The sequence below is a fragment of the Panthera pardus genome, unplaced genomic scaffold, assembly GCF_024362965.1.
Source record: "Panthera pardus isolate Hobbes unplaced genomic scaffold, ASM2436296v1 HiC_scaffold_10, whole genome shotgun sequence".
NCBI classification, from domain to species: domain Eukaryota; kingdom Metazoa; phylum Chordata; class Mammalia; order Carnivora; family Felidae; genus Panthera; species Panthera pardus.
In genome coordinates, this window is record NW_026526655.1 from 63,067,819 (window position 1) to 63,090,144 (window position 22,326).

The following is a 22,326-nucleotide window of genomic DNA, read 5'->3' on the forward strand; positions in this document are numbered from 1 at the left end:
CAGAAATAAACAATCTTAAGGTGAGTGTAGAGTATTGTATGTAATCAAAATGGGAGTTTGTGTAAATCTGGAATGAGATTGAAACTAGATTATCGAGGGCTCTAAAACCAGGCTCAGACGTTAAATTTTATTAACATTCAACTGGTGGTGAAGAGGCATTGAAAGGTTTCAGAGAAGTGAAAAAGAGAAAATGTTTTTAAAAAGTTATTGGTATCTGTGTGTAGGATAATGAGAAATGGGAGAGACTATAAGAAAACTAGAGACAATTGTAGCAATGCAGGCATAAACTAGGAAGAAACAGTGGTAACGGAAAAGAGACAGATGGGGGAAATCCTGAGAAGAAAACGTGAGCAAGACTAATTGGTGTTTAAAATATGCCAAGTCTAGGGATGCCTGGGTGACTTAGTCAGTTGAGCATCTGACTCTTGATTTTGGCTCAGGTCATGATCTCAGGGTTCGTGGGATCAAGTCCCCAGTCGGGCTCTGCACGGACAGCATGGAGCCTGCTTGGGATTCTCTCTTCCTCCTTGTCTCTCTGCCCTCCCCCCCGCCACCCCAAATAAATGAATGAATGAATGAATGAATGAATAAATAAGCCAAATCTATACCTGAGATGTTTCTACCTCTAGGTTTCTGGCCCTCCTCTAGCCAAGGGAGGTTGTGTGATGAGAGTTCCTTGGAGTGATAGTCGGAGATGGGACACCAAGTAAGGTCCATAATCTTACTAGTCTTACTAATTCATCTGTCACTGGTGCCTGTCCTGGGGACAGGAGTCCAGAATTGGTGCAAAAGTGCCAATTAGGGGTCAGGAGTCTGATGGAAAAGTGAGTGCCCTTTACTAACCATCAGAGGCCACAGATCACAGGAGCCAGGATTGCAGGGTAGATAATGCTGGGACACAATGGTTTATAGGTTTCTGTGCTTGCATTCTTGGATGTGTGAACCAGAGGTTGATTATGAAAGCACTCTATGTACTTTTTTAATGTTTCTTTTGAGGGCTTGATTAGTCAGTCAGATTTTGAATAGCAAATAACAAAGTCAAAATATACTTTGATGTGGAAAAGTATTGAATAGGATGTTCCAGAAAAAGGAGACAAAATTTATATGCATAGTCTAATATTATCTTGTTTAAAAAACTGTCCCTATTTTTTGGTCTTCTCTCTCCTGTTATTTAAAAAAAAAAATTGAGATATAATTCACATGTCATAAAGCTCACCCTCTTAAAAGTATACAATTTAGTGACTTTTAGTATATTTACAGAGCTGTGCAATGATCACACTAATTCCAGAACATTTTCAGAATGCCAATGGTTGGGTCATAAGATAATTCTGTGTCTAACTTATTGAGGAAATGCCAAACTGTTTTTCAAAGCAGCTGCACTATTTTACATTTCCACTGGCAATGTATGAAGGTTTTAATGCTCCCACGTCTTTGCCAATACTTGCTACTGTTCTTCTCTCTCTCTTTTAAAGGTTTTTTATTATAGCCATTCTAGTGGGTATGGTAATAAGTTATTGTGGTTTTGACTTCTATTTCCTTGATGGCAGTGATATTGAGCTTTTTTTTTTTTTTTTTGGATGTGCTTATTGGCTATTTGTATATCTTCTTTCAGAGGAATATCTATTCAAATCCTTTGTCTGTTTTTTGTTGGGTTGTCTCTGTGTTGTTGAGTTTTAAGTCTCCTGCCATTTTTGTTGGCTTTGCTTTTGTGCAAAAAAGGGTGGTCTTGCATGTACTTACTGCCTCTGAATCCTTTCTTATGGTGATCTGACCATTCAAACCATAATTGGTGTATTATTTTGGCTCTTTATACCAAGAATAGCAGGGCACCTGGGTGGCTCAGTTGGTTAAGCGTCCAACTTCAGCTTAAGTCATGATCTCACGGCTTATGAGTTCAAGCCCTGCATCGGGCTCCTTGCTGTCAGTGCAGACCCCGCTTCAGACCCTCTGTCCCCCTCTCTTTGCCCCTCCCCTGCTTGCACTCTCTCAAAATAATAAAATAATAATAAAGAGTATACAAAGAATAGCAGTTGGTTCCAGCTTCAGAAGTACCAGCACCAGTTAGGCAGTACCTCCTCTTTAGAGACCCCCAATTTGGAGGTTCATCCTCTGAGTTTTTGAGTTTTAATGACTTCAACCTCTTTCCTTTGCCCCCAGCTTTTGGGGTGACAGCTGCTTCCTGACACAGTTATAGTCTCTTTATTACCTCAGACTCCTCTGTTTGCTCTTTTAGTTTTCCAAGATCTGTTTAACCAATTCCACATACAGTATTAAATTCTCTCTGTGGAAACAACTGTTGTGGTTTCTGGTGTCTGATTTCCCGATTAATGTAATTGTTTATTTATTTATTTATTTATTTATTTATTTATTTATTTATTAGGGAGGGAGAGAGAGAGAGAGAGTGTGTGTGTGCGTGTGTGCACGTGTGCGTGTGTACACAAGTGGGGGAAGGGCAGAGGAAGAGAAAGAGAGAATCCCGAGCGAACTCCATGCTCAGCTTGGAGACTGATGTGGGGCTCAATCTCACAACTGTGAGACCATGACCTGAGTCAAATTCAAGAGTCAGACACTCAACCAACTGACTACCCAGGCACCCCTAATTGTTTAAATTTATTGTTACTTTCCAACTCTGGTTCAAGATTCTAATTTAGCTTCTGCTGGAGTAAACCTCTAGCTATTGATCAGTAGTTGTTTTTTCACAAAGACAGTGAGTTGGTGGCTGCACCATCTTTTTTGCTAAAATAAAACATATCTCTTTAAATTTATTTTGGACAGGAATGTACCTTTTAATAAAGAGTGTCCATGTCTAACATGTTAATCAGTATTAAGTTCTCGTTAGGTACCAGAAATGGCTTTGCTTGGAGTGAAATAAGCACAGAAAGGCTAGAACCCTACTTTCAAGTGGATTTATCCCAGTGTCAGTTGTGAAGAAGACATTCCTCAAAGGACCTGATGGTTTCCCTGGCCAAGAAAAATTCTAACTTTGAGCTGTCCCCAACTGTGAGTCTAAGACCTAATAAAGGAGATTCTGGACACTGGTCATTTGCTGGCATCAGTCTTTATTGACTGATAATCCCTTTAGATCTAGTGTTTGGAAGTGTCTTTCATATGGTTGTATCCTTGAGGATCCAGTAAGATTCTCAGTATGCAAAACATTCTTCTGGACCCTTAGAAGAATGTTCAAGTTGTGATAAATACATTCACTTGGCCCTGATGGGGATTCTCATTAGCTTCACCCTGACGTTTCTGTTCATGCATAACACTGTCTCTGCAAAGACCCTCTCCCTTCCATTCCTGCAGTCATATCCTTCTATAACCTGTCCCCAGCAGCTATTCCCACCCACTGGCTTGTAGTGTTAAAAACGTTATATACTTATCTCATTGCTAAATAGAGAAGGGTGGCCTAGTTTTTCCAGAGCCAAAGGCTCACTACAGTATAAATGACAAGATCATCCACTTTTCTGGAGAAGGAGAATGTATTTCAGACATCCCTGATAACCAAATTTATTCTGTATCTCACACATAGCTAACAGGGAGGGATCTCTCTGTGCATTAGGAAAGCACAGAACTTAGGACTTTCTCCTGGGAGAGACCAGCCCCACATGCACAGCCTAGAACCACTAGCACTGACCCAGCAGGTGTAGCAGGATGTCAAGGGATGAGGATCCAGGAACATGAGCAACCTTGGCTGGGGTCTCCTAGGGTCTTCTCCAGCTCCAGGACTATCTCCTGGCACCCCTACTACTTTTAGGTACAGGGGGAATTCTGGCCCCCTCTCATTGGCCCCTCCCCCTTCCCTCTGGGTTCCCTCCAGGTTTCTCCCCCAGCCCTCCTATGCATTGCCATGCCTCACTATGCCATGGTGGCCTGGAAGATGTCCCCTAGCTTTCCTTGGCTCCATAGTTTCCCTCAGAAGTGCCTTCTCTCAGCCTGAAAGTAGAGGGTCCAGGGCCAGCCTGGAGACATGGAGGTGCTGCTAAGCTCTTCAGCAAACCCTGAACTTCTGGTGGGAGGAAACTGGAAAGTGGCAGGGCAGGATCAGGGAGAGACACCGGGTCTGTGGTGTGGGCAGGTGGCAGACTGAGAAAGGGGTGATTGGAGGTGGGGATCGGGTGTGATTTCATGGCCAAGAGGAGCATTTGCTTTTAGTATTCTTTTTTCAAATTATATTAAATTCTGGTTACTTAACATATAGTATAATAATGGTTTCAGGAATAGAACTGGTGATTCATCACTTAGGTATACCACCCAGTGCTCAGCACAAGTTCCTTCCTTAATATCCATCACCCATTTAGCCCATTCCACACCCATCTCCCCTCCAGCAACCCTCAGTTTGTTCTCAATAGTTAAGAGTCTCTTATGGTTTGCTTCCCCTTCTCTCGCTCTCTTCCCCTATCTTCATCTGTTTTGTGTCTTAAATTCCACATGTGAGTGAAATCATATGATATTTGTCTCTCTCTGACTGATTTATTTTGCTTGGCATAATACACCCTAGCTCCATCCACGTCATTGCAAATGGCAAGATTTGATTCTTTTTGATGGCTAAGAGACATTCCATTGTATATATATACCACATCTTCTTCTTCTATTCATCAGTTGATGGACATTTGGACTTTTTCCATAATTCGGCTATTGTTAATAATGCTGCTATAAGCATTGGGGTGCATGTACCCCTTGCTCTGAGTATTTTAAGATGCTGTTTAAAAGGCACAATATTCATGCTCCTGCCTGGCCCTGTGCCATTCCAACCACTCACTAACTCACTGACAAGCCTCCCTCTGCGGTTCACTTCATGCTCATAGGTCCAGCAGCCTCACATGATGACTTAGCAGACCATCAGTTTTCACTGGATTTATATGGGTGGCTACCTTTGGAGTCTATCTGAAAATCTGTATGATATTATGTCATGTGACTGTGAGATGGCTTTTAGCAGCTTCTGCCCTACCTTCTGCTTGTTCCAGTAGTAGGTTCTTGGTTGAACAACTGAGAACTGTCTGGTGGGACAGAACACATACTGTGGACTCTTAATTTATCTCATCTGATCTAAGATTTGCTTTTAAAAGTGTTTGATTTGAACTATTGGGACCTCATCAAGATAAAACGCTTCTGCACAGCAAAGGAAACAATCAATAAAACTAAAAGGCAGCCTATACAATGGATGAAGATATTTGCAAATGACATATCTGATAAGCAGTTAGTATCCACAATCTGTAAAGAACTTATCAAACTCAACAGCCAAAAACCATATAATCCAGTTAAAAAATGGGCAGAAGACGCGAACAGACATTTTTCTAAAGAAGAAATCCAGATGGCTAACAGACACATGAAGAGATGCTCAACATCACTCATCATTAGGGAAGTACAAATCAAAACTACAATGAGATATCACCTTACACCAGTTGAATGACTAAAATCAACAACACAGTAAACAACAGATGTTAGCCAGGATGCAGAGAAAGGGGATCCTTCTTACACTGTTGGTGGGAATGCAAACTGGTGCAGCCACTCTGGAAAACAAGTGTGGAGGTTCCTCACAAAAGTTAAAAGTAGAACTACCCCAGGATCCAGCAATTAGACTAATAGGTATTTACCCAAAGGATACAAAAATACTGATTTGAAGGGGTTCATGCATCCCAATGTTTATAGTAGCATTATCAACAGTAGCCAAATTATGGAAAGAGCCCAGTTGTCTGTCATTGACTAATGAATGGACAAAGAAGATGTGGTATCTGTATACACAAGAATGAAATTTTGCCACTTGCAATGATGTGGTTGGAGCTACAGAATATTATGCTAAGCAAAATAAATCAGTCAGAGAGACAAATATCATAAGATTTCACTCATATGTGGAATTTAAGAAGTAAAACAGGTGAACATAGGGGAAGAGGCAAAAAAGAGAGAGTGAGACAAACCATAAAAAACTCTTAACTATAGACAGCAAACTGAGAGTTGCTGGAGGGGAGGTGGGCCTGGGATGGGCTAAATGGGTTATAGGTATTAAGGAGGGCACTTGTTGTGATGATCACTGTGTTATATGTAAGTGAGGAATCACTGAATTCTACTCCTGAAACCAATTTTACCACATATGTTGACTAAGTAGAATTTAAATAAAAAATCGAATTAAGAAAATTAAAGTATTTGATTTGAGTTGATGAAATTGTGAGACTATTCATGCCTTAAGAATTTTCAGGGCACCTGGGTGGCTCAGTCGGTTGGGGTCTGACTTTTGGTTTTGGCTTGGGTCATGATCTCATGGTTTGTGGGTTCAAGCCCCACATCAGGCTCTGTGCTGGCAGTGTGGAGCATACTTGGGATTCTCTCTCTCCTTTTCTTTGCCCCTACTCTGCTTGCTCGCTCTCTCTCTCTCTCAAAATAAATAAGCTTAAAAAAAAGAATTTAGAAAGACTGGATTTTTTAAGGAAGTAGATTTTTTTAAACCTAATTGCTTAAAGTCATAATTGAATTTCTTAGAATTTTAATATTTATCCATTTTACTTACTTGAATGTCATTGTTTCAGTTCCACTTAAAAAAATCTGTTGTCTGTGTAAAATGGGTCAACTTTAGACTTAATAAGACTTATAAATGTTTATGTATATATTGTGAAATGATCTGACGTTTTATTTATTTTTTTATGTTCTGAATTTTAAAAAAACTTTTTTATTGAGTATATTTGACTTATATGTGTATTTAAGGCATACAATGTGTTAATTTGATGCACTTATATACTGCAATGTGATTGCCATTCAGTGATATTTAAAATCTTTGTCACAATACATAATTATCCTTTCTTTTTAGTGGATAGGATAATGATGTTTTAGTCTCTTAGCAAGTTTGCTGATTGTATTGCAATATTGTTGTCTGTATTCATTATACTGTGCATTGGATCTCTACATCTTATTTACTACCCATTGCAAATTTGTACCCTTAAAACAACATTGATCTTATCTCCCCCACTCCCTAAGGACATTTTAAGTTAAGGGAGTAGTTCCTCATTATTGAGTAGACTGATGTTATGGTAGAATCAACCTTTGCTCTGTGCCTTTTCATCCTGGTCAAAAACTTTCTTAATTTCTCAACATTAAAAAAAGTTAAGTATTTTTTACAACTAATGTCAATATAAAGTTTTCAATTAGGTCAATAGTCCATTATATAGAAATTATAACATTAATATTATTTAAATGATATATTGAAAATAAAAAATAAGTTGCTAAGTACTTTATACACGAATCAAGATACATAGAAGCATTCTTCCTGCAAAATTAGTGACCTTATTAAGATACTGCTCACCTTTTAACTTCTATTAGAAAATTAATGACTTGAAGTGGAGATAGCTAGAAATGTCTTAATGAGTTAACAATTTCTTACTCAATAGAAAATTCTTGATGTGTTATTTTGGTAACAAGTTTCCATATTCTTTAGAACAGTTCTGTGACTCAGATGTACTTACATTCTGAAAGCCTCATTTAATGTGGCAGGAGTTTAGCTGAATGCATATGAAGTTTGACAGTTTTCTAACTAGGGTTTCAGGCATATGAGATATTCTCTTTCATGCTGTGTACATTTTGACTTATAGTCTGATAAAATTATGTCTTCAACTATGATTGTGCATCAATTAGCCAACAGTTGTAACTGTCCCATATAAGTCTTATTTTTCTTAATAACATTTAATGTTAATAAATAATATTTCTTAATAACATTTAATTTACTCTCTTAACATTTTTAAGACATTTAAAACAAATTATAATTTATTTCATAAAATATATAACTATAAAATGCATGGCCATAGAGATTAAATTAGATTTATTATTATGAATGAATTAATTAATATGACTCTCACTTCAAAAGAGAAATGTACCTTTTATATTAAATGAAGATGATTAACCTGTAGCTACTTGAGAGCCTCTCCTTAGCAGACATTTATTACATGTCTCTGTTTACAAAAATTACTAGTGATATGAAGAAAGACATTTATTTTAAACAGAGACAAATAGGGCCCCTGGGTGGCTCAGTTGGTTGGGGGTCCTACTTTGGCTCAGGTCATGATCTTGCGGTCTGTGAGCTCGAGCCCCACGTCAGGCTCTGTGCTGACAGCTCAGAGCCTGGAGCCTGCTTTGGATTCTGTGTCCCCCTTTCTTTCTTCCCCTCCTCCACTCACACACTGTTTCTCTCTGTCTCTCAAAAATGAATAAATGTTAAAAAAATTTAAAAAAACAGAGACAGGGGCACCTGGGTGGCTCAGTCGGTTGGGCGTCCGACTTCGGCTCAGGTCACGATCTTGCGGTCCGTGAGTTCGAGCCCCGCGTTGGGCTCTGGGCTGATGGCTCAGAGCCTGGAGCCTGCTTCCGATTCTGTGTCTCCCTCTCTCTCTGCCCCTCCCCCGTTTATGCTCTGTCTCTCTCTGTCTCAAAAATAAATAAACGTTAAAAAAAAAATTAAAAAAAAAAACAGAGACAAAAATAAGTGTACATTAAGGATAACATCTTCAAGATAATCTAAATCAAAATCCAGTCATCTTATGTATATATAATTGCAGAGTGATTAAAAGCTCTATGTGGAAAGACCATTCATGTGGTCTAGAAAAATATTCCTTCAAGAATTAGATTTTTAAACAAGCTGTTATGTTAAAAATGAATTAATATACATGCTAAAAAATGTGAACAGTTTAAAAAGTATAGAGTGAAAAGAAAATTTTTCTTCTGTCCCAGTGTCCAGTTTCCCAGTCTTCTTGCATCAGAAGCAACTTTCTGTTACCATTTTCTCATGTGGGTTCCCAGATATATCTTATATGCACATATATCTCCTTTAAAAACCACAACAATAAAGGGGAATATAATATAAACATTGTTTTATATTTTTGCATTTTATTTTCTCCACTTATATGTCTTGGTTATTATTTTAATCAGTATATAAATATATATAACTCATTCTTTTACTGCTGTGTAGTATTTTATTACATAACTGTACCATAATTTATTTAACTCTTTTTTTTTTAGATCAAAACATTTATGTTTTGTGTTACAAAAACAAAAATAAAAAATCCAAGCAGTTAATGAAATAAACATATTTTAAGTGTCCCATCCTAGATTCTCTGTCCTAGAATTTAGTAACAAGTTCAAGCTTAGGTTGCTTCAACACTTCCAGATGCTATGAGGTCTCCATCTTATAACCATGTGTCTCTGATTTACCTCATATCAGATTGGAGAAGTTACCCTCTACATTGTCAAAATCCCAGTTATTTTCCTAGACATCTGCTTCTTCATTTTCATCTAAACCAGCCCAGTCTTCCTTGGGGAACTCCCTGAACTCGTTGTCCTCCTCCCAGAGACCTAAGTCCACCAGCTGCTTTTTCTCTGACATTGCAACCCTTCATGCCAAAAAAACCTCTCAGGCCAGTGGCAAAGTTGAAATCCTCACTTTCCCTCACCACTGCTGCCTGTAAGGAGGCCAGCTCTACCTTAAAGACATGGGATATTTAACTCTCTTTATTACATGATTTTAGGATTCTTTTTCTATTCAAGCAAAATCATCATGAACTTCCTTGTACAAGGGTCTTTGAATAGAAATGAGAGCTTAGTGGTGGAATAAAATGTTAGATGTGAAATTGTTGGGTGAAAGGGTATATGCATTTAAGTTTTGAATTATATTAATTATTTTGCTAAGTTTCTTATGTGTTGCTAAACATATAGCAGCCCCAACAGGGGCCACCTGTCATACTTCACTCTTGCCAACAGCACAGTATATTTTCAGTTTTTTTGAACTTTTCAATTTGATAAAGTAGAAGATAGTATTTCATTGATGTTTTCACTTCTATTTCTTTACCGTAAGGCTGAATATATTTTAAAGCTTTTTAAAAAAGTGTTTATTTATTTTTGAGAGAGACAGACAGAGTGTGAGCGGGGGAGGTGTAGATAGAGAGAGGGCGACACAGAATCTGAAGCAGCTTCCAGGCTCTGAGCTGTCAGCACAGAGCCCGATGGGGGGCTCAAACTCACCAACCGTGAGATCATGACCTGAGCTGAAGCTGGACACTTAACCGGCTGAACCACCCAGATGCCCCTAGGCTGAAAATATTTTAACGTGTATTAAAACCATTTGTTTCCCCCTTTTCAATTATTCATCAAATATTTATTGGCCATATACAATATGCCGTGCATTGTGCCAGGTAATGTAAAAATGAACCAAATACATCCAATCTGTGATTCATGTAACTTACTCTCTAGTAGGGAGGTAGACATGAAACAATTCAATGCAGAAACAATTATTTGATTACCATTGTGCTAAGGGTAGGGTGTCATAAGAGTGTATAACAGAGGGCCTATCCTAGTCAAGGAGGTTAAGGAGGACTTCCTGGAGAAATAAACTGAGACCGGAAGAAGTACTGGAGTTAATAGGATGCTAATAGCAACATCCCAATGTCTTGGTCCCCCTTCCCTACCTCTCCCAGATCCTAGAGAATGACTGTACCTCCTTCTTACAGCAGACTCAGGGTCACCTCACCACGAGCTGATCAGAGAACAAGATGGGAATGCAAATCTGATTCAGTCATTTTCATTATTTGATCTGGTAAAACATTTGGTGGTCATTGTTACTGCTGAAATGTTCAGCAATATTACTGCTGAAATCAGTGATGAGATTTTGTTTTAAAATATGTTAATTTTAGCTCTTCCTCTCGGTCCCATATTGAACTCGAGTTGGAAGAGGCGAGTCCGGTCTCAAAATGGAGGTAAAACCGCCACCCGGTCGCCCCCAGCCCGACTCTGGCCGTCGCCGCCGCCGCTGGAGGGGAGGTGGGCCATGATCCAAAGGAACCAGAACAGTTGAGAAAACTGTTTATTGGTGGTTTGAGCTTTGAAACTACAGATGATAGTTTAAGAGAACATTGTGAAAAATGGGGCACACTTACAGATTGTGTGGTGATGAGAGACCCCCAAACAAAACGTTCCAGGGGTTTTGGTTTTGTGACTTACTCTTGTGTGGAGGAGGTGGATGCAGCAATGTGTGCTCGACCACACAAGGTTGATGGGCGTGTAGTGGAACCAAAGAGAGCTGTTTCTAGAGAGGATTCTGTAAAGCCTGGTGCCCATCTAACTGTGAAGAAAATTTTTGTTGGTGGTATTAAAGAAGATACAGAAGAATATAATTTGAGAGACTACTTTGAAAAGTATGGCAAGATTGAAACCATAGAAGTTATGGAGGACAGGCAGAGTGGAAAAAAGAGAGGATTTGCTTTTGTAACTTTTGATGATCATGATACAGTGATAAAATTGTTCAGAAATACCACACAATTAATGGGCATAATTGTGAAGTGAAAAAGGCCCTTTCTAAACAAGAAATGCAGTCTGCTGGATCGCAAAGAGGTCATGGAGGTGGATCTGGCAACTTTATGGGTCGTGGAGGAAACTTTGGAGGTGGTGGTAACTTTGGCCGCGGTGGAAACTTTGGTGGAAGAGGAGGCTATGGTGGTGGAGGTGGTGGCAGCAGAGGTAGTTATGGAGGAGGTGATGGTGGATATAATGGATTTGGAGGTGATGGTGGCAACTGTGGTGGTGGTCCTGGTTATAGTAGTAGAGGAGGCTATGGTGGAGGTGGACCAGGATATGGAAACCAAGGAGGTTGATATGGTGGCGGTGGTGGAGGATATGATGGTTACAATGAAGGAGGAAATTTTGGAGGTAACTATGGTGGTGGTGGGAACTATAATGATTTTGGAAATTATAGTGGACAACAGCAATCAAATTATGGACCCATGAAGGGGGGCAGTTTTGGTGGAAGAAGCTCGGGCAGTCCCTATGGTGGTGGTTATGGATCTGGTGGTGGAAGTGGTGGATATGGTAGCAGAAGGTTCTAAAAATTTTCAGAAGAAAAGGGCTACAGTTCTTAGCAGGAGAGAGAGCGAGGAGTTGTCAGGAAAGCTGCAGGTTACTTTGAGACAGTTGTCCCAAATGCATTAGAGGAACTGTAAAAATCTGCCACAGAAGGAACGATGATCCATAGTCGGAAAAGTTACCGCAGCTTAAACAGGAAACCCTTCTTGTTCAGGACCGTCATAGCCACAGTTTGCAAAAAGTACAGCTATTGATTAATGCAATGTAGTGTCAATTAGATGTACATTCCCGAGGTCTTTTATCTGTTGTAGCTTTGTCTTTTTCTTTTTCTTTTCATTACATCAGGTACATTGCCCTGTAAATTGTGGTAGTGGTACCAGGAATAAAAAATTAAGGAATTTTTAACTTTTCAAAAAAAATATGTTAATTTTAATATCCTGTTTGTTAATTTGCCAAAGATCAAGAGATAAATAAATTGAGTTCATCCGGACTATTTGATAAAATGACAAGTTTTTCTTCCCTCCAAATCTTACATTCTTTTTCCTTTGACTATCAAAAATCAGATGCTTTCACCTGACCTTAATGTTTTATGACAGTTGCAAAATCATGGAAGTTTGCTGAAGATATCTTTTTTCAGTTATAGCCCTTTAAAACATTGAGACCTTGGTCAACTAATCTTCAACAAAACAGGAAAGAATATCCAACAGAAAAAAGACAGTCTCTTCAATAAATGGTGGTGGGTAGGGGCACCTGGGTGGCTCAGTCGGTTAAGCATCCGACTTTGGCTCAGGTCATGATCTCACGGTCCGTGAGTTCAAGTCCCGCATCGGGCTCTGTGCTGACCGTTCAGAGCCTGGAGCCTGTTTCAGATTCTGTGTCTCCCTCTCTCTGACCCTCCCCCATTCATGGGCACAGGCAGTAATCTCTTTCACCTTGGCTGGAGCAACTTCTTACTAGACATATCGTCAGAGGCAAGGGAAACAAAAGCAAAAATGAACTACTGGGACTTCATCAAGATAAAATTCCTCTGCACAGCAAAGGACAAAAGCAATAAAACTAAAAGGCAGCCTATGGAATGGGAGAAGGTATTTACATATGGCATATCTTATAAAGGGTTAGTATCCAAAATCTATAAAGAACTTATCAAACTCAACACCCACAAAACAAATAACCCAGTTAAGAAATGGGTAGAAGACATGAATAGACATTTTTCCAAAGAAGACATCTAGATGGCTAACAGACACATGAAAAGAGCTCCACATCACTCATCATCAGGGAAATGCAAATCAAAACTACGATGAGATACCACCTCACACCTGTTAGAATGGCTAAAATTAACACAAGAAACAACAGATGTTGGTGAGGATGTGGAGAAAGGAGGACACTCTACACTGTTGGTGGGAATGCAAACTGGTACAGACACTCTGAAAATCAATATGGAGATTCCTCAAAAGTTAAAAACAAAACTATCCTATGACTCAGCAATTGCACTACTAGGTATTTACCCAAAGGGTACAAAAATAGAGATTCGAAGGCGTGCATATACCCTGTTGTTTATAGCAGCATTATCAACAGTTGCCAAACTATGGAAAGAACCCAAATGTCCATCGACGGATGAATGGATAAAGAAGATGTGGTATATATATATATATATAATGGAATATTACTCAGCCATCAAAAAGAATGAAATCTTGCCATTTGCAACAACGTGGATGGAGCTAGGGTGTATTATGCTAAGTGAAATAAGTCAGTCAGAGAGAGACAAATACCATATGATTTCACTCATGTGGAATTTAACAAACAAAAGAGATAAACATATGGGAGGGGGAAAAAGGGAGAGGAAGGGAAACCATAAGAGATTTTTAACTTTAGGAAACAAACTGAGGGTTGATAGAGGGAGGTGGGTGATGGGTGTTAAGGAGGGTACTTGTTATGATGAGCACTGGGTGTTTTATTAAATGATGAACCACTGAATTCTACTCCTAAAACCAATATTGCACTGTATATTAACTAACTAGAATTTAAATAAAAAATTTGAAAAAAGAAAAAAATACTGAGATCTTGAGTGCAAAATTTCATATTTGCATTATAGAGAAATGAGAGCAGGAAGACATTTTTTAATTAAAAAAAAAAGAATGAAATTGACAGTTAGCAAGTAACTTGGGGAAAGAATTCTGAGAAGTCATGTGACCTTAACCTAGCCCTCATCATGTCACCTTGTAATCATATCATCATGTTCTAATTCTGTCTGACACCATCTGAGGATTGCATTGTGTAGTTAAAAAGATTTGGGTTTCTCCCCAATCTGAACCATTGGTACTGTAAGATCCATGTGGTTATGACTAGTATATTAACTTCTTGAAGACTAGTTCGTTTGGCTTTTGTGGGATGTTAATGGCTACTTTGATAGCTACATGGGGTGCTCAACCTTTCTTTACAGTTACTTTGGAAAATCACATCTGTATTTTTGTTTGCTGATTTGTTTATTGTAATTATTTTTTATTTTTATCAAAGCAATCATCCACATAATTAAAAATAAATAGTATTACCTCAATTTTCTGCAACTCTTATTCCTAACTTCCTAAAACTACCCACTATTTAGTATTTTAACTGTTTTTCCAAATATTTGCCTCTGTGTTTCTAAATGTGGAATTTATACTGCTTTATCTTGATTTAATAATTTTAGATAGTATATTATATATGTCCTGTTATGGTAGATGTGGATTTAACAGTTTAGTACTCAGAGTATCAGGCTGCACCCTCCTTCCTCTGCATACCCCCACCATAAAAAAACCCAAAACAATTAGAATGCTTTCAAGTGAGGATTACAGAAAACCCTGACTCTACTGGCTTAAAAAAGACATTTATTATTTCTATTTAACAGAAATCTAAACACAGTGTCTCTCAAAGCTGCATAATTCAGTGCATCATCAAAACATGAGTACTTCTGAGCTTTGTTTTCCTATCGTTGGGGTGTTGACTTTGTCTTTAAGTTGCCCTCATGATTGCTGAATGGTGGTAGCAAATTTAGTTGTCTTTAACATATATTCACAGAAAGAAGAGGAGACTGACTCTTCCTTGCACTTCTGTTTAAGAAGCCCTTCAACTAACTGACTTGGATCTAAGTCTCTTCCTAAAACTATCACAACTGAAGAGATGGATGGGATTATCATGATTGGGACTAACTAAATTTACCTTTTGGGTGTGGTATTGGGATCAACCTCTCCTAAAGAATGTTGCCAGAAAGAAAATTGTAGATACCTGAACAAAACCTAGGTAGAAGGGGCAGCTGGGTGGCTGTTGGCTAAACATTTAACTCTTGGTTTCAGCTCAGGTCATGATCTCATGGTTTGTGAGTTTGAGCCCCAGTCAGACTCTGTGCCTACGGCAGGGAGCCTACTTGCAATTCTCTCCCCCACTCTCTCCCCTCTCTCTTTGCCCCTCCCCCACTTGCTGTCTCTGTCTCTCTCAAAATAAATAAACAAACGTAACAACAACAACAAAAAACCTAAGTGGAAGAAGGTGGGACAGGGAAGGAAGGAATATTGGGTAGACAGCAGCACTCCACCATCATAATAGAATTATAATTTTTGGTTCAATAATTGGATAGCATCATACTATGCAAATATTGTTTACTCCTGAGCCAAATAATGTATTATGATTTAACTTCTTTGCGTTTAGAGTTCTTGTGCTTGTTCTTCCTGGAGTTGATGATTGTAACATTTGCTTTATGCTTGTGTACCTTTCAGTACTTATCCTTAATTTTTTCCATGAGATTTGTCAAACTCCTCTCAATAATTTCTCCAAAGCTAGGCAAGTCACATAGTATATTAACTTTGTTTTTTCTGGGAACTTTCCTCCCAGAGTCCTCTTGACTGGTTCTCTGTGTTGGCTGTCATCCTGCAACTATTCTTTGACTCATTCCTAAAGTAGACACCCTGGTTTTTAGAAACCATGATTTTTCTGTTTCTTGATTTATTTACTTATTTTGCTGGACACATTTTAATTTTCTAATAAAGGAAGTAAACTTGTTACCCTTTGTATGTCTGTAAATGCTTTTTAGTCCACTCTAAAGCCTAGCCAGGTGGAAATTCTAAGTTGATTATAAGTTGCAAGACATATCTTTCAAAAACTTTAAGACTTCTGATCTTTTGTCTTCTGTCATCTAAGGTCATTATTGAGAAGATCAACACCATTCTCATTTCTGAACATTTGTATGTGACCTTTATTCTCTCTTCTGAAGATTTAAAGGATTTTCATGTTATCCCCAGTAGTCACTACTTATGTGATGCTGTCCTTGGAATGGGGCTTTTGAAATTAATGGTGTTGGTCACTTGGCCAAGTCCTTTTAGGCTACAGACTTCTGTCCTCAGCACCACTAGTTGTCTTGAATTATTTGTTAGATTATCACTCTTTCATTTGGTCTTTTTTCCTCTTCCTGGTACTCAGAACTATCAGATGTTCCATAATCAGGACTGATTATTCAATTTTCTTATCTTTTGTAACTTTCTCCTATTCCCCTGCTTTCTTCTTCTCTACTTTCTGGAAAGACTTTATTTTCTGACCCTTCTATTTAAAATTTTTTTTTTAGCATTTATTTATTTTTGAGACAGAGACAGAGCATGAACAGGGGAGGGTCAGAGAGAGAGGGAGACACAGAATCTGAAACAGGCTCCAGGCTCTGAACTATCAGCACAGAGCCCCACACGGGGCTCGAACTCACGGACTGTGAGATCACGACCTGAGCTGAAGTTGGACGCTTAACCGACTGAGCCACCCAGGCACCCCTCTAATCCTTCTATTTAATTAGAAAGTTTTTAGTGTATAGATTTTTTTTTTAAGAGAGAGAGAGAGAGAGAGAGAGAGAGAGAAAGTGTGTGTGAGTGGGGGAGGGGACAGAGAGAGAATCTTAAGCAGGCTCCATGCTCTGTGTGAAGCCTGATGCGGGGCTCAGTCCTACAACCCTGGGATCATGACCTGAGCTGAAATCAAAAGTGAGACACTCAACCAACTGAGCTACCCAGATGCCCCTAGTATACAAATGTTTAATTTCCAAGAGGTCTTTCCTGTTCTTGGATTATCTGTTTTCTTTGTACCTGTTCTTTTTTTCAGGCTACTCTTCTCTTATTTCTCTGAAGCTATTCTTTATAAGTTTTTATCTCTTCTTTGTATTGTGTCCTCCTTTTCCCTCCCACTCCTCAAAAATTTTAAGTTTTCTTTCTCCCTTTCTTTTCATATTATTTGCTTGTTTGGGTCTTTCTAAAACATGTTGCTGTTTTCCAGAAACATCTGATGAATCTTAGGCATTCATTATATTTAAGGGTGGAGCCCTAAACTGTTGGTTGGCTGTCTGTGTGTAGCCACTTCTTCTATGAGGTCTTTCATAATTCCTCTAACGTATGTGATTTTTTTTACCCTTTTAATCCCCAAAGCATTTTGAGTCTTTCCTATGGCATTCATATTCTGCTTTACATCAGTTTCCTCTAAACTAGCCTTGTAAATGTAAACTCTCCTGTGAGATATGGATTCATTCCCCTGGGATAATGACTTCAACCGAGGCTGGATAACCCTGGAGCATTTTGTGTTTCTTCCATTTCACTGTCAGTGCTGCTTATCACTGTCCATTCAGGGACATGGTTGGAATTCCTGCATTATCCTTGCATAATCTGGTAAAAACAAGTATAGAATAGTTTGGTAAATTTACTAAATAAAAGTTACAGGTATTTTCTTTTTGCATTTTCATTGATCTGTGGGCAGGGCAGTTATCCTCTAAGTCCTTGGCTTTGCCATAATCAGGGAGCAGCAAATGACACTCCAAGAAGCCACAAAAGAAGGATTGCTAAGAACTAGAGTGATTCTTATGCAATCACTGGAACCTAGTCCTGAAACCATTATTGCACTATATGCTAACTAACTTGGATGTATATTAAAAAAAAAAAAAAGAAAGAAAAGAAAGCTTGCTAAGATTTTCTGAAAGAGGAAAAGGTAAATTTTGTTGATGGTGAACAGTTCAAGATTTGCTTCCCTTTGCAGTGGAAAAAAAAATTGACTCTGACCATTTTCCTGAATCTTAAAGATCATTGCTTAATTAATTCCCTGAAAACTGTAGTGTGTGAGTATGTATGTTTATGTGCCTGTGTGTATACTTGGCAAGGTTGAGGTGATAAATGGAGACGAAAACAGTGATTTATCTCAGAGAAGCCTTACCTTACTTTGATAACTCAAAATGGGGAAATAATGACAAAAATAAAAGTAGATGTGCATTCAGGATAATCTTGCATGTGTTCAAGTGATGGTCAAGAAAGTGTGGCAGTTTTTTTTTTTTTTAACGTTTATTTATTTTTGAGACAGAGAGAGACAGAGCATGAACGGGGGAGGGTCAGAGAGAGAGGGAGACACAGAATCTGAAACAGGCTCCAGGCTCTGAGCTGTCAGCACAGAGCCCGACGCGGGTCTTGAACTCACGGACCGCGAGATCATGACCCGAGCGGAAGTCGGACACTCAACCGACTGAGCCACCCAGGCGCCCCGAAAGTGTGGCAGTTTTTAAAAATTGGCTGCAATTTCTTTGACACCCCTACTATTGAGAGAGTACATTTCCCCTTCCTTTGAATCTCAGCTGGCTTGTGACTCACTTAACCAATAGATGCAGCAGAAGTGATGCTGTGTCACTTCTGAAGCTAGGCCAGAGAAGTGATGTAGATTCAGGTTTTGGAACCCTGAACCACCATGTAAGTTCCCATGCTGCCATGATGGGAGAAAATCTAGGTCACACGAGATGCCATGTGTAGCTGCTCAGCACCAGCTAAGATCTGACAGGCAGCATCACCAGCCAGACATGTGAGTGATTATACCTCTAGGTAACTAGCACTTCTTTCCCTCCCATGCCAGAAAGTCAGTCCTAGCTGTTGAATCTTCCTATCTAAGACATGAAATACCATGGAAGCAGAGGCAAGTCTTATTCACTGTGCCCTGTTGTAATTCCTGACTCACAGAATTCATCAGGATAATAAAATGGTTGTTTTAAGGTGCTAACTTATGGAGTAATTTGCTACATGGCAATAGTGAATAAAATAGAAGGGATCAAAGGGAGTAGATTCATTAGATTCCATGGGAAGAAAACTAGGTTAAGAGATGACTATTGAGTGGAAGCAAAATTTCTTTCTTTTTAATTAATTATTATTATTTTTTTAAAAGTTTATTTTTGAGAGAGAGACACAGACACATACACACAGAGCATGAGCAGGGGAGGGGCAGAGAGAGAGGGAGACACAGAATCTGAAGCAGGCTCCAGGCTCTGAGCTGTCAGCACAGAGACTGATGTGGGGCTCGAACTCACGAACCATGAGATTATGACCTGATGATCAAAGTCTGATGCTCATCCGACTGAGCCACCCAGGCACCCCTAGTAGAAGCAAATTTCTAAACACACGGATAAGCCATGAGCAAGGCTTCATGTGGTGGTCCTTAATTCTGTTGATACCACCCTGGGAACTCTCCTTCATGCATATTACTTTAACAGCAACCACAAGAATTGCACAAGAGTTAAAATACTAATGTTCTCTTTTTCTGTCCAGTCTTTCATGAGTTGCTCCAGCTTTAATGGAATGTTGCTGGGTGGTGTAGTTACCCTTTCTTAGAGCTGTTGGTTACATCTGAAACAGTGTTTTTAATACTGACAATGAAGTTATATTAAGAACATTAGTAAATGGAATCATATCAAACATTAGGAAGTTAAGTTCACACATGTAGGACTCCACACTGTACAACTCACTTATCTAATTTACAAATAATGTCACTTAACTCTTATAGGTGGGTAGTTAAGCTCATGGGCACACTCAGTCTGGGCTGTCACCCAGCATTTCCTGAGATGCCCAGCAAGCAGCAAATCTTGTAATTCAGAATTTTCTTTCAAGTTCACTCCATTGGTTTTTTTTAATTTAAGTAATCTCTATACCCAATCTGGGAATTTGAACTCACAACCTCAAGGTCAAGAGTCATGTGCTTTTCTTCCTGGGCCATCCAGGCGCCCCAAGTTCACTCCCTTAGAACCATCATTTCCCTTTACTGTTGCTCCTGACTCTGCTGTTTTTGTTTTTGTTTGTTTGTTTGTTTTTTGGCTGTGAACATTTTTACCTCTTACTTCCATTGAAGATACAGATGGAGCAGTAGGCATCAACTCACTAAATTATTCTCCATACATCTTTCTGGGGTTGCCGAGCTATGGGTACACAAACTATTTTGTTGTTGATGGAGGAGAGGACACCTGATCTTTTTGCAGATGGTTGCCAACTTGTTTATCCTTTTCTTTTATTGCTTTTTCTCCAGAGAGGTACTTTCTGTTTCCATTGTTTTTTTTTTTTTTTTTTTTTGTGGACCCCTGTTTTCCAGGACTCTCTTATTACATGCATATATTGTACTGAGGGCAAATAAGAATTGAGGTGGGTTAATACTTAGTCATAACTTAGATGTGTTAACATTTAACTTTCTTTTTTTCCCCCTCTATACTTAACCTATGTTGTTCATGAGTCCTTGTTTCCTCTAATAGTAGAAAACACTTGTAATAGGATCTATAAATGGAAGTTTAAGCTGGGATCTTAAAATGACAAATGCCAGATGGCAGAGTGGATTGTGAGATCACAGAATAGAATTTGTAAAATTTGAAGGAAGTTTCTAAACCTTTCTCATATTGAAGTTCTAAAGGATAGCATTGGAAATGGGAAGAAGGGATTGACAGAGGATGTTTTTGAACAGAGCTCTGTTGTAAGCTTTCTGTACCTCGTTTTCCCTCATCTCAAACCTGGAGAGAAGAGTTTCTCAGAAATCTTGATACATGATTCATGCAGTTTGGTGGGAGGAGGGTGGCAGTGTGGACTGGTGTCTGACTTCCGACTGAAAAATGTAAAAGGCAGGAATGTGGACTATCCAGCTGATCCAAGGTGGGAGCAAAGGATGCGTGTGTGTTTACTCCATCAGATACAGTCATTGGGAGAAAGAACAGACCTGGGGCTCTTTTAAATCTTGTCTAAGCCTGGACTGAGTGATAGGAACCCAAGGGAGAGAACGGATGGTGGAATGCTGAGGTGGAGCAGCTAGGCAAAGGAAAATGTATTCACCAGGACTAGAAATGAAGTTGAATATTCCCAGTGAGGATTTCTGAAGGGGCTCACAAAAGGTACTATAAGTTAGAGCCAGCTTTGGACATCTGTCAGACCAGAGGGCAAGGACCATGGATAGTCTTGATCAAGTACTAACTTTCCTGTTCTCCTTCCCTGCTCCTCTTTCCCTTTTCTCCTCCTCCTGCTTTGACCTTTGATGAGTCAGAAAACACAGCTAGCAAGGTAGCAAGATAGGGGTAGAAGCCTATGTTGGGGAAATAGCATCATGTTCTATTCTTTGGGGCTACCTATAAAGACCCCAGTTGAAAGAGGGGAAAGTTGAATTGTTAAATCAAATTAAATTGATAATTACTTGAGATTGCTTTTATTACCAGATTACTTTTTTTTCCCTGAATTGATATTTTGTTTGCAACTTGATGTAACCATTTGGGCTTTTTGTTATGTAAGAATGACCAGAAAAATTCTGGGACTGCCTGAATTTCATCCAGGGTAAAAGGAAGGAACCAAGGAGCAGACTATGTATGTGAACGCTCCTCTTCCCCCAACCTAGAAAGGTCTTTAATCCTTCTTGTGGGGCTAAAATTCTGCCCTTCCTTATTTTCTAAATGGCACTGTTGTTATAAACTCTAAAAGAAAAAAAAAGTCTTTTGGGCTTTGGCTGATATCTTGCCAGTCAAATCTTGTTGCAATTCAAAACAAAACCATTACTGTACCTTATCAAGCACTTGCAACTTAGTCCCTTTGCTTTTTTTTTTTTTTCTAAAAAGACAAAATGTTTTATTTTAAAACATTGGAAAACCATTGAAAGACACATGTCCATTATATAACTGTGAACGTGAAATATTTGGAAACTGTAAATTCTCTAAAATGTGGTAGGCACTTCTAAAGAGCTAAATACTGCAAATTATTCTACTGTATGTCTTCTCTAATATCAACAATACTTGATATGATGAAAAATATCAAGAAGACCCAACTAAATATTCAAAGTCACCATCTTAAGTTCAATGTAATTACACAAGTGAAAGTTTTGTCCAAGATGTTCCTGACATGGGAAGCTTCTAGATGAATTTCAGAAATGTTAACAAAAGTATCTTCCTTTTCTGCCTCTGAATGTTTGAATACTGTTGTATTGTTGGTTAAAATCCACTACAGATATGGGTTCAAGGCCAGCCCAAGGGTCTTCAAGCATTGAAGGCTTGAAATAACTTTCCCACTCATTAGACATTCTTTTTTCTCCACCACACACTGATCCAAAGGGTGTAGATGTCCTTGAAGAACCCTCGGGGTGGGTTTCCTGCTGCCCTGGGGAATATCCGAATTGCAACCCCACGGGTGACTTGGAGTAGGAGCCAGAATAGCTACCAGGGTACTGAGACCCAAA

The 22,326-nt window shown here is 39.0% G+C and overlaps 1 protein-coding gene and 2 pseudogenes across 1 annotated transcript; 1 reads left to right on the forward strand and 2 right to left on the reverse strand.

Annotated features, from left to right (window-relative positions):
* Positions 1-9,077: 9,077 nt before the first annotated feature.
* Positions 9,078-9,358, reverse strand: LOC109269814 (26S proteasome complex subunit SEM1-like; annotated as a pseudogene).
* Positions 9,359-10,771: 1,413 nt separating this feature from the next.
* LOC109272568 (heterogeneous nuclear ribonucleoprotein A3-like) lies at positions 10,772-12,003 on the forward strand (annotated as a pseudogene).
* A 10,012-nt stretch (positions 12,004-22,015) lies between these two features.
* Positions 22,016-22,326, reverse strand: LOC128776905 (M-phase-specific PLK1-interacting protein-like; the record flags this gene model as incomplete). The annotated part of the gene is made up of 1 exon (XM_053901865.1): positions 22,016-22,326. A coding segment is annotated over one exon (303 nt), but the record flags the coding sequence as incomplete, so codon positions are not given.